The sequence below is a fragment of the Hylobates moloch genome, unplaced genomic scaffold (assembly GCF_009828535.3).
Source record: "Hylobates moloch isolate HMO894 unplaced genomic scaffold, HMol_V3 SCAFFOLD_16, whole genome shotgun sequence".
Lineage (NCBI taxonomy): Eukaryota > Metazoa > Chordata > Mammalia > Primates > Hylobatidae > Hylobates > Hylobates moloch.
Window position 1 is genome coordinate 74,217,329 of NW_026652291.1, and position 13,117 is coordinate 74,230,445.

The 13,117-nt window shown below is 34.9% G+C and overlaps 1 protein-coding gene across 6 annotated transcripts in view; it reads left to right on the forward strand.

Moving 5' to 3' along the window:
- Nucleotides 1-13,117, forward strand: part of MIPOL1 (mirror-image polydactyly 1) — a 372,872-nt gene that overhangs the window by 59,409 nt on the left and 300,346 nt on the right. For all 6 annotated transcript variants that reach the window (XM_032180229.2, XM_058429762.1, XM_058429759.1 and 3 more), the window contains exon 4: nucleotides 12,166-12,397. In XM_032180229.2, coding sequence (XP_032036120.1) covers nucleotides 12,166-12,397 — 232 coding nt within the window. The remainder of the gene's footprint in view (nucleotides 1-12,165; nucleotides 12,398-13,117) is intronic.

The window sequence follows — 13,117 nt, forward strand, 5'->3', positions numbered from 1 at the left end:
CTGTTTCCTTTTGGAAAACTTCATTGCTTATATTTTGTAATCAACCAGTGTAGAGTTAAAGATTAGGACAAGGCTGCACTAGTCCAGGTAAGAAGAAGAATGACAAAAAATTTTTTTCATTAAAAAAGCAGTCTTTGATCTCTTGAGAATGCAGTAGAAACCAGCATCAGAGACTTCTTCTGCATTTTTAATAGGACTTTTGCTTTCCATGATGTTCTATATTGACCCTTTATTATTTTTTTTAAAAAGTCTCTGCCCCTCCCCCAAGTCATTTGAAATGAACACATTACCGAAAAACAAATTTGCTTTTCTGAGGCTTTTTTTGTTTCAAGTACTTAATGCTTTTGTGAAAAGTTTAAAATGCTAACTCTAACAAGGGACTGATGATGCTGTAGTGTAACTAACAAGGCACTAGTTTAGCAGTTACAGTTGATTAATGAAATAGCAGTCTTACCTTTTCCTTTTATGGTTTTCTTTTTGTGTTGTGGGTTTTTTGGTTTTGTTTTGTGTGTGTGTGTGTTTTTGAGAAACAAATGGGGAATTTGAATAAAATATATCATTTGCGTAGAAAGTTATGTAATGATGCCATATAGAGTATAATGATTTCCTAAAACCTTGTATTTAAAGTAACTTGAATTACAATGAGAGATAAACAGAATATTTACCCATCCCTTATGAGCTGCTGCTGATATGTAAATTTATTCTTGTACTTTGCACAAATATACTTTTGAGCTATTGCTTAAACACTTTGAGGTCCTTAGTCAAACAGTTTTAATGATGCCTCCAATATTATGAAAGTGTGACATTTGATGAATGTCTCATATAGTTTTGATATCTGGGCACATGTCAACAAAAAAAAATTGAGCATTGGTTTGTCATGCAACACCTAGATAATTTATAATTTTACTGTTTATATCCATCTTGACATTTTTTATCTGCCAAAGGCAGGTTTCATTTGGAATCTTAATCTGAGATTTATTTGGTGGATCTGGAAATCATAGCTAGGGTTCCCACAGGAAATGGTCCATCTACCAACAGATTAAATGGCAGTCCTGCAGTTGTTAGGGGAGCTCTGCATTTAACACACATGCATACTCATTCAGTCAGCGCTGTGGAGAAAAATTAAAGTAGTAACCCAGGTTTAGGAACAATGTAGCTAAAAAGTCCCATATTTGCTGAATGACAAAGGGTTATATAGCAGCATTTCATTTTATTATTCGTGCTTGAATTTCTTGTTTGCTTTGTTGAGTCTGCTGACGAATACTAATAAATGCCTGCAACAATCCAGACGAGAGATGCCTGGCAACAAAGCTATGCGGTGGACCTCCCTGATCTTCTCCAGTTCACAACCTGACCTTTTGAAAAATTGGCTGGGCTAAGCTGCAGAATTTGGGTGTAATGGTTATTGTTAACTCCAGCTTTAGGATTTATTAATTTGTGTGATCAAGACTTACCTATACTTCAAAGTTTCAAAAGACCAAACACAATCATCCATCCATTAGAACTAACATTGTGTTTCAGTGATTCCCGCTTAGTATCTGACTGGTGATTCTTCTATTTTGTTTTCCAAATCTAAATATATTCTTAAACAAAATGAGTGGCACATATAAAGAAAGTTTGTTTTTTCCTCTTTATTATTGGAACATTTATCTTTTATAGATTATTTATGAAATTGTTGAATTCACAATTGGTATGTCTTCATTCTTAACAAACAAAAAATACATAATTATTAAACCCATTTTATTGCAGTTGTAGAAATTTCCAAGACTTTTCACTTTTCACTTTTCCAGTTCACTCATGATTTTAATTAACTTATACAAATTATTCTAATAATAAGAAAATTTGAGAAACGCTGAAAAGGTTACAAATATATTACAAATAGCCAAATAGCTCATATCACTGGGGAACAACAACAACAAAAATAGTTATGTTAATCAAATTTTAGGATAGTTTTCACAGTCATTTCAGCCTGAATAATATTTGCAGTGTTTTTAATATTTGTAATAGAAGTTGTACAAACCCTTAATTTATGTGATTTATAAGTTAATTATATGGCCTAAGCTGTAGGATATTATGCTATTATATTGTGCTCATTGCCTTCATATGGTGAAGGATGTTGAAATTTAAAAGCTTAAACATATGATAGAATTTCACAAAATACTTATGTACTTTAAATAGTTCATACATAGAAATCGGAACTTTTCCTCAATAGGATGAATATTGATTCATTCGTGACTACTTCAAACTTGGTGAACAAACAAAAACTTAAAAAAAAATTTGGTGTAGTATCACTGCTTTAAATAGCTGTTTTATCTGAAAAAAAAAAAAAAAAGAATAAAATTTCAGTAAAAGGGTTTGCATGAATAGCCAATAGACAGTTTGAAACATGGTACATCAAGTCATTGAATTGTTGTATCTAAGGTAAAATAATCTCACCACTTCTTTTTGGCATGTATGTTTATCAGATATAACCATGTGTAGGAGTATAAAGGATGCAGTTTATTTTGTATCTCCAACTCTAATGTCCAAATGAATGAGTTATGTGATATTGACAGATTTAGTGATTATCTGGTTTTTTAACCTTAATAAAAGCTTATTTCAGTATCTTATAGCTACACGTAGCCTTCACCATTCAATATGTTTTTGACTTCTCTTCAATATGTGTACAATATACCTTATTAAGAATTACATATGCACTGGGGACAGCGGCTCACACCTATAATCCCAGCACTTTGGGAGGCTGAGATGGGATAGACCTGAGATCACTTGAGCCCAGGAGTTCGAGACCAGCCTGGGCAACATAGGGGAGACCTTGTCTCTACAAATAATAAAAACAGATTAGCCAGGTGTGGTGGCACATGCCTGTGGTCTTAGCTACTCTGGAGGCTGAGGCTAGAGGATCGCCTGAGCCTGGGAGGTTGAGGCTGTGGTGAGCCATGATGGTGCCACCTCACTCTAGTCTGAGTGACAGAGTGAGACCCTGTCTTGAAAAAAAAAAGAAACCCATGAGAAATCACTGTCAGTGCTTTCCAATATGGTAGCTATGGGCACCATGTGGCTACTGAGCACTTAAAATCTGGCTAGTCCAAACTGAGATTTGCTGTAATTATAGCACAAAAAAGAATGTAAAATTTCTCAAAGCAATTTTTTAATACTACATGTTGAAATGGTCATATTTGAGAAATATAATATTACTCATTATTGTTTGATGAGCTTATTAGAAAATTAAAAATTGTATAAGCAATTTGAACAATATATCTTTTGGATAGTGCTGATCTATATGATTAAACATATCACTGGGACTACCCTCATTCTGCTACCAACCTTTTCTTTACTTGTTTGCAAAGGTTATTCATATTGTCTGCCTCCCTCATTCTTTGTCATTTCCCCTGAGAGCAGACAGAGTTTTTAATTTACCTTTACATCCTACACAGCACCTGGCACTGTATTGGTACTTAATAAGTGTTGAATAAAGTACTCATTTTCAATACTTGTTTGCTCTGCATATATTCTTTAGCTGATTTTCTAATTCAGTATTTCTGGCCAGATGCATTAGCTTACACCTGTAACCCCAGTACTTTGGGAGGCCAAGGTGGGAGGATTGCTTGAGCTCAGGAGTTCGAGAGACCAGTCTGGGCAACATAGTGAGATCTCATCTCAGAAAAAAAAAAAAAAAAAAAAAAAAGGAAACCTAATTTAGTATCTCCTTTCATTGATTCATTTCATTTCATTTAATGAAAGACCCAATATATCCACTGTTTTGTTCCAGTATATTTTGGGAAGATGAGTATATTAGGGAGCTTACAGTCTAGAAAGGGAGACACACATAGATGAGAAGGCCGTGAACTGTAGAAACCACATCTGTGTAACTATTCTCTATTGTTCTATAATGTGGTTGGACATAGTTGCTAATGTAATGTGGTTGAACACATTATAGAAGAATAATTACATAGTTGTGGTTGGTAATTAACTTGGTGATGATATTGAAAACAGATGAAACAGAAAGATTATCTTATAATTTCATTTATGCTGTTTGTAGAAACAATCTAAAAGTATGTTGGCAAGTTTGTTTAAAGCACAGATAGAGGGTATTAATTATGTAGACCAATGAAAGTAAAATTGTGGCTTTATTTTACGACTGTTGGAGCCAAAATACAAATTTAAAAAGCCCTGAGAGAGCTAGCTTACGGTATTCATGTAAAAAGTTTCCATTTTTTAAGCTAAGTTACCTAATTTCCTGTGACTCCTCAATTAGATTCTCAGGAAGATAGGAGCCTGTGATCTCCCAGCTGTGATCCTGATTGTAATTAATATCATAGAATATGTAATTAATAACAGGTTGTAATTAATAACATAGAAGTATGTTACTTAAATTTCTTGTTTTCCTGCCATGGGATTGAATTTACTGTTAATTTTCTTTCTTTGACGGTGAATTTTCTCTCAGAATCTTTCCTGAATGTCAAGATTTCTGAATTTCAAAGTTGTATTATTTCTGTAATGTATTAGTTTTATAATCTGATACAAACTTTATTAAACCATTATGTATTAATGACAAGTTTTAACCATCTTAATGATTTTCTCTTTGTGTGTATGTTTCTCATTGAATTAGGTGGCATTCTATTTATTTTTCATTTCCATGCCTTCTGATATTTTAGAAGAATTACATACAATTCTTAACAGAATAAGATTATTTGGGCCAAAAGAAAAGAGAAAAAGAAAAAAAAAGAGAAAGTGTTAGATACATTAGTATTTCTGAGAGATTTTTTTCCCCATAGTTGCTAACATTTCCTGGAAGAAAAAGTAAATGTTTAGGTAACAACTTGGTTGATTAGGTCAGCTGCACTGATTTTAGCTGTGCAACTATATGCTGACTATTGATCATCAAATAAATTTGTTCAGGAAATTGAGAAAATTTAAAATATGAAAACTAGAATAATAACTAGGAAAATAGATAACTTTCTTGCTTTTCTTAATATTTGAGAGAAATTAAAGATATAAATTTGAATTGTAAGTTTGAATATGGTCCCAAGATGGTGATGTTATCTCACAGAAATGTAAGAGAAATCAAAATAGAGAAACTAGCTTTTAGCAAAGCAGATTCTAAAGATAATAGTAGCTAATATTTATTGTATATTTTGTGCCAACACTTTTCTAAAAGATTTATGTAACTTAGTTTAATTCTCTTAACATTTTTTTGAGGTAGATGCTATCATTTTGTACTCTTTACTGCTAGGAAAATTGATGAAAGGTCAAATATTTTGCTAAAGGTTGTACAGCTATATTGTGGAGCCAGAATTCAAACCTTGTAGTCTGTCTTCAGAATCCATGCACTGACTGTGGTTCTGCTTGGAAGGTCTAAATATATCAGTGATGTAGTGGTTAGACCACTTGGACGGTCAAAACTTTTATCTTGTACACACATATTAGGCAGATCTACTATAATGTTACAGAAGTTCCTGATAATGTTATGTGGGAGGAAAAACATATAATATGCATCTGTATTGCCTAGATGTTGTGGGGGAGCACATATAATACGCATCTGTGTGGAAAGCTAACCCTCTATTCCACAGAAAACGGAAGCATAGTTGGAAATATTTAGTAATGGAAATAAGTATTATTTGTACACACAGAGAGAAAGACAGTATATACTATATTTAAATTACTTAAGGAATTGGTAGAAGTCATTGGGAGCAATCACTAGTTGACATTGTTCTGATTATTTCAAAACTAATGTTCATTAACAAAAAAGTTTTTACCCATTGAAAAAAGGCATCTTTTGTTTAAAATGTGGAACTACTATAGAAATTCCATCATCACATCAAATTTGCACTCTAATAGGAAAAGGAACTCTTATATTTTGATGTTTTTATATAATATGGTGATGGATCATATAGGAAGGAAAGAAGCATTAAAGCATGCGATTTGGTTCTTTTTATATTTATAAAATTAGATGCTAAGGTGTAACCTTCTTTTCTCACTCCCCAAAAGACAGAATTTACGGAAGTAGTGAAGTTGTGTTATCAAGTATCAGAGAGCACATTAACAAACTGCCTTTACTATGTTCATTTTAGATATATATGCACTAAGTAGCACCTTCATCTTAAGAGGCAGGCGATCCATTTATTTGAATGTATTTGCCCCTAATACTTCTATCCCCCCTTTCTCTTTCCTGTCCCTGAGCTCCCAGGTAGCTGGGATGTTGCAATTCTGAGTAACCCCAGTAGGAACCCTAGAGACAATTCTAGCTCAACCACTCTGAAGAAACAGCTCTGTAAACAGTATTGACCCCCCAAGGGACCATCAAATCTGTTTACACAGATACCAGTTGTCACAAACTATTTACAAAGCCAGGCAGAACAGAATTTCCCAGCCTCTCAGAATCCCTATTTGATTCTAGCCACTGCCTTACTTCTGTATAGTGGTCATTAAATAATAGTTACTTTTGGCAATGAGTCATGATTTATTGGGTAGCATCAATCTGAGTATAGTATATATTAAAAAATGTTTAATTGTCTGAAGAATTGAACTCAAAGGGAATCTCAAAGCTTTCTTTCCTAGAATAGGCAATGGTATTATAATACTGTTAATTTTCCAGACTAAGGAATTGAGGGTTTAACTACAGCATTAGCATTGAGACAGTTAACAATACTGACACCTCCAGAAGCAAGCAATTATTCATTAGATCATGAAAATGGTTCATTGGAAACAGCACAAAAGTCGCTAGAGCGATACAGGATCTTCAAAGCATATAATGAAGCTGGTCTATGCAGATGTATTAAGTACTAAGATTCTATGCCTAGATGAATAAACTGTCTAGCAATAGCAGTAGGTGGCATTTTAGGGTAATACCTAGTAGTAATCCATAATATCATTTTTCAGTTGATAGCAGGATAAGTTTATGTGGTAGTGATGGTATGAGACAGTAAATGCAATAGTTGGGAATTATATTTGGTTTGAAGTGGTCGAATTCTTATGTCTAAATAAAACAGTGTGCCCACAGAAAAGCAAATAAAGAGATTGATAGTAATCATACATTTTTTCCTGTTGTTTAACTCTGAGAAAATAAAGTCAGACTTCATAACTTTTGAATGATGAAGAGATTGACAGTTTATTCTTTAAGTCCATATGGATAAATGAAGTTGAATAGTATTAATTCAGTTAGTCATAATGTTAGAAGAGTTAGCAATGACATTGATTAAACACTAAAGTGGATTACTAAAGAGAGTTTCCGTTTCAAACCATATGAAAGAGATAGAGGAATCAACAGGATGGTTTTATGTTTAAGTTTTCATCTGCCTAGAGATAAGAGTTTGAATCGAAAGTGAGTATCTTTCTATTTAACATTTATCTTATCTTTTAAATTGACTAATATGAAAAACAGACCAATAGCTTCACTTTAATGGCATTTTATTGGCTTGTGTTTATATTTCTGTATGCAGTTCTTTTTAAAGTGATGGGGCAATACAAATAAGCTCAGCTAAAGCTCTTAGTAGCTTCATCTCATTATTGCTCATAAAGATCCTTCTCCTGGGCTGGAGAGTTTAGGAAAATAACTGAAGTCTGAACTTAGAGTTACTGCTTTCATCTTCTCTTGGTTGGAAAAGGTACTAATTCAGAAATAAATTTGGGCTATGAATAAGGTAAAGAAAATTAGGCAAAATGCAAGATGATAGAGCAGTATCTTAAAATTTGTCTTGAAAAGCCAAAGTGCATCATGCCTGTTACTTACTCACTAATGTTTCAAAAAAAAAAATTGTAAGGTCAGGCATGGTGGCTTATGCCTGTAATCCCACTACTTTGGGAGGCAGAGGCAGGAGGATTGCTTGAGCCCAGGAGTTTGAGACCAGCCTGGGCAACATGGCAAGACCCCATCTCTGAAAAAAAAAATTAGTGAAGCATGGCAACACAGCACACAGCTGTAGTCTCAACTATTCGGGGGGCTGAGTTCGGAAAATTGCTTAAGCCTGGGAGGTCAAGGCTGCAGCGAGCCATGATTGTGCTACTGTACTCCAACGTGGGTGACGGAGCAAGACCCTCTCAAAAAAAAAATTGTGTAGATACTTATAGAAAGAATGGTTAATAAAGCAAGCATGATAAAATGTTAATATTTGGGGAGTCTAGGTAAAGGGCATACAGTAATTCTTTGTTTTGCAACTTTCTTATGAGACAAATTATTTCAAAATAAAAAGGTAAAAATGAGGGATTATCTAATGTTGGTTTTTGTCGACTTTCTCATTTAACTTGCTTCAGCAGTCATCAAAATCTTTGACGTTTGGCTCTCATTTCTTCCCTCCATTTTCTGCCGTTTTTCTGGATGACTTCAATGCCTTCAAAGGTGGTACTTTCAGCACTTTGACTTTTTGATTTTCTCCACTCCAAGTATGTTCACTTTTAATTTATTTCGTCAACTCATCTCCAGATGAGCCGTACCTTGGCTTTGTCCTTAATACTGATTTTAGAAATTTTATTCCTGACTATAACATCTTGTCATTTCAATACAAGAAATGTGTCTTCATTTTTCCTAAATTTATTTCTTCTCCTCTATATCTATTCCTATTCTTCCTATTCTCTTCTTATTTTTATAGTCTATTAACTTTTTATTTCATCTAACTCTGGCTATCCTTTGGCAGTTTGCTACTTTGCATATCCCTACTTGACCTTTTTTGGAGCAAATGCCTTTGTGAAGTCTTCCTAGAGTCTTCCAGGTGAGCATTAGTATGTCTAGCATATTGTATGTATTTGACCTCCATAGCCCAAGCATAGTCCTTATTATACTGTATTCAGATCATTAGATGAGTTTGCCATCCTCACTGTACTAGAGAGTCTTTGAGTGGGGTGTTTGTTTCTTATTCATCTTTGTTTTCCCAGTAACTACCACAAGACATATCACACTGTAAGTTTTCAGTGAGCGATCAGTAAATTAATGAATAAATAAATTAGAGGAGTCAACCTTTTTATACAAATGTTTGAATACTAATGTAGTGTAATGCAGGCTGGCAGAGAGGAGAGCATGGAGAGCCTTCAGAGGATTTAACATTGATTTGCTGGAATCATACTTGCCAAAATAGTTGGTCAAAAAAACAAGACAGGTAGGAAAATTTTTATAAATCAGCCTTGTATATTCTAAAGTAAAATTAAATTCTCAGACTGCGAGTCTGAGGTGGGAGGATTGCTTAAATCCAGGAGTTTGAGGCCAGCCTGGGCAACACTGCAAGATCCTGACTTAAAAAAAATTTTAGTAAATTTTTAGTAGAAGAGTGTGGATAGTCTGATTTGCAGAGCAGGCTCCAAATTTCTGATGGGCCTTTTGAAATAGAAATCTAAAAGCTTTTACTACTGAACAAAATGAGAAATATCCAGAAATAGAGCCAAGTCACACAGTATGGGTTCTTTAAAAATACTAAACATTTATAATTAAATTTTAGAATGGAAGTCTAGAGTGTGTCAGAAATTCATGGATTTATTGTAATAAAACTTCAAGGGGTTATAATTACTAAGACCCAGGAGGGATCAACACAGACTCTTCTTATTAGGAAGCTCTTATTGGGAAGCTTCCACATCTCCTCTAAGATTGAAGAAGATAGTGTGGTCACAAGTTAAATAGTGGTAATTTATCAAGAGTTCAGGGGATCACAACATTTCACATTAGGTTAAAGCCAAAGAAAGAGAACTATTAAACTAGTAAACAAATAGCAAGTTTAAATAGCAGGGAAAAGGCCAACTAAACACCAGGAGATAAGGAATAAAAAACTGAAAGGAAACCACCTCGAAATATGGTGGTTAAAACTTGGGACAAGGCTGGGCGCGGTGGCTCACGCCTGTAATATCAACACTTTGGGAGGCCGAGGCGGGCAGTTCATGAGGTCAGGAGTTCAAGACCAGCCTTGCCAACATGGTGAAACCCTGTCTCTACTAAAAATACAAAAATTAGCTGGGTGTGGTGGTGCACATCTGTAATTCCAGCTAATCGGGAGTCTGAGGCAGGAGAATCGCTTGAACCCGGAAGGCGGAGGTTTCGGTGAGCCAAGATTGCGCCACTGCACTCCAGCCTGAGTGACAGAGCAAGACTCTGTCTCAAAGGAAAAAAAAAACAAAACTTGGGACAAGTTGTAGATAATGGTAAATTTGGTCTCAAACAGGCCAAAAAGAGTTGGGACTTAAGAGTCTGAAGCAGTTGTGGGGCTGTCATGGGGACCTGGGGGCTTTTATAGTTGGCAGTGGTCCATGGATCATCCTTCTTCCTTTTGAAGAAACATGGCACTTCATAAACTGAAGAAGAATGTGGGGCCTAAGAGTTTTTAAAAAATATGTCCCTAGGGGCAATTTTTGTTATTTTGATAATGCTTTCAGTAACTATTTCTGATTGCTTTTCATTTGAGTTACTTACAATGTTATGTTAGTGTTAGAAAGCATGGTCTGTTAATGATATAGAGGCTTTCCTTAGTGCCCTTTTATAAACTTTTCTCATTCAGATTTTGAGAGTTTCATTATGCTAATGCCGGCCTATTACAGAAAAGTAGCATGGTGACCATCTAATGCAAACCAAGTAAGAATTTTGAGATGTCAAGAATGAACAAGTAATCTTCAGATGTATCTGTTCCTAAAACTGTCAAATGTAGATTAAAACAATATAATGTTGAAATTTCACAGCTGTCTTACAGTGTGTAATTATGATAGCACATTGTCTCTTCTAATTCATTTCTTCAGAGTGATATGAAAGTAATTTACCAAAAACAAATGATACTGATCTAACTTCCAGCTACCAGTAAGAATAATGTCCAAGATCTGGAGTTCATCATTGACTATACCTAATTTCAGCATATATACAAGCAAATAATTTTTTCTTAAAAAATGAATATTTTTATGAGAGAGATTTTATTTATAAGCGCCCCCCTTTTTTAAAAAAAATTCTAAAACAACTCTCAGCCTGAGCAACATAGCAAGACCCCCATCTTTACAAAACACAAAAATTAGCCAGGCACAGTGGCACGCTCCTCTAGTCCCAGCCATTTGGAAGACCAAGGCAAGAGGATTGCTTGAGCTCAGGAGGTCAAGGCTACAGTGGGCCATGATCGCACCACCACATTCTAGCCTGGGCAAAAGAGAAAGACCCCATCTAAAAAATAAAATAAAATAAAACGACTCTTCTGCCTCCAGGGATTTTAAGTTTGGCAGGTTAAAGAAGGCACTACCAAAAATCAGGGGAGGTTCATCTGCCTTTTAAAGTTCAAGAAATATTTCTGCTCTAAATAGTAAAATACTAGTTGCAATCAGTATTGGTGCCTGTTGAGCTGATTTACTAGTGAACCAGTTTGCTTTGTGTATGTATTTGTGTGTCATTTTCTCCCCAAAACTTTACTTTGTCATTAAATACACACTGTCCCTTTGAAATAACCATTATGTACTAGATGTAGCTTAAGATAATTTTTGTGAGATAGGCGTTGCAAAGTATCTTTTCTAATGTATAATACATATAGGATAAGATGGAGGTTAGAAATAATTCTCCTTGTATTGTGTCCCTCTTAATATGATGATTATAAAAATAAGGGTTAATATTTACTGATGTGTCAGACACTAGGCCAAGTATTTTTGCATGCATTAATTTAGTCCTCAACAACAATATTACATACCCATTTTACAAAAAAGAAACTGAGGCAAGATGGGTTGAGCCCAAAGTGATGCACTTGGCAAAGCTGGAATTCTAACCCAGGCAGTGTAATACCAGAGTTGCACATACATTATCACTTCACTATAATTAACTTATTGTATACTATTTTCAGAAATCTAGAAAAATTAATCTAGAAAATAATACCTCCATATCAGTGGTTCTCAGCCTTGAGCATATGCTGGAATCATTTGGGGATCTTCAGAAATATAGACTAGGTCTTACCCACAATTTCTGAAGTTCTGAGGGTTTAAAAAAATCTCCTTAGGTTATTCAAACATGCAGCCAAATCGTGAACTACTATCCTAAATATCTATTGACTGTGGAAATCTTGATGGCAAAAACCCACTGTCCATGCTTATCTGATTACAGTAGGAGTAAGACTAGAAACTATGTTTAAAGCTATAAGAGTGTTTCCAAAAATATTTATTTGACTGAATGATTTAATATGTAGTTATGGTGTTTAATATGTCATGTGTTACTTATTTGTTTAAATACAGACATAACCCACAGTTATCTTGAACAAGAAACTACAGAAATAAATAAAAGTACGCAGCCAGATGAGCAACTGACTATGAATTCTGAGAAAAGTATGCATCGGAAATCCACTGAATTAGTTAATGAAATAACATGTGAGACCACAGAATGGCCAGGGCAGAGATCAACGAATTTTCAGATCATCAGTTCTTATCCAGATGATGAGTCTGTTTACTGCAGTACTGAAAAATACAAGTAAGTGCTCACAGCCTTAGATTCAGAAAGAATTCGGGCCGGGCATGGTGGCTCATGCCTGTAATCTCAGCACTTTGGGAGGACGAGGCGGGTGGATCATTTGAGGTCAGGAGTTCGAGACCAGCCTGGCCAACATGGTGAAACCTTGTCTCTACTAAAAATACAAAAATCAGCCAGGTGTGGTGGCACGTGCCTGTAATCCCAGCTACTCAGGAGGTTGAGTCATGAGAATCACTTGAACCTGGGAGGCAGAGGTTGCAGTGAGCTGAGATTGTGCCACTATACTCCAGCCTGGGCGACAGAGTGAGATTGTCTCAAGGAAAAAAAAAAGAGAGAAAGTTAGAATTGGAAGAACTTTTTCTTCCTTCCTCCCTTCTTCCCTTTCTTCCTCTTTCCTTCTTTCTTTTTGGTGTTGGCTAATTCTAAACTTATTAGAATTTGGCGCATCTACCAGGGTTTTCTGCTGTTTCCGTGGTATGGATATAATATGTCTAGTTAACTAAATGAAAAAGCACAAAGTGCATCTGAAGAAAGACAGTGAGGTTTAATTCTATTTTATTCAATATTATTTTCCTTGACCTTTATGTATTTGGAAATAATGTTAAATTGATATACATGAGATATCATTCATGAAAGTAAAAAACTGGCAGCTCCAGGACAAAGTAAGCCCAAACATGCATTTTGGTTTGGGTTAGCGCTATTTTTGATTTAAATGAATTT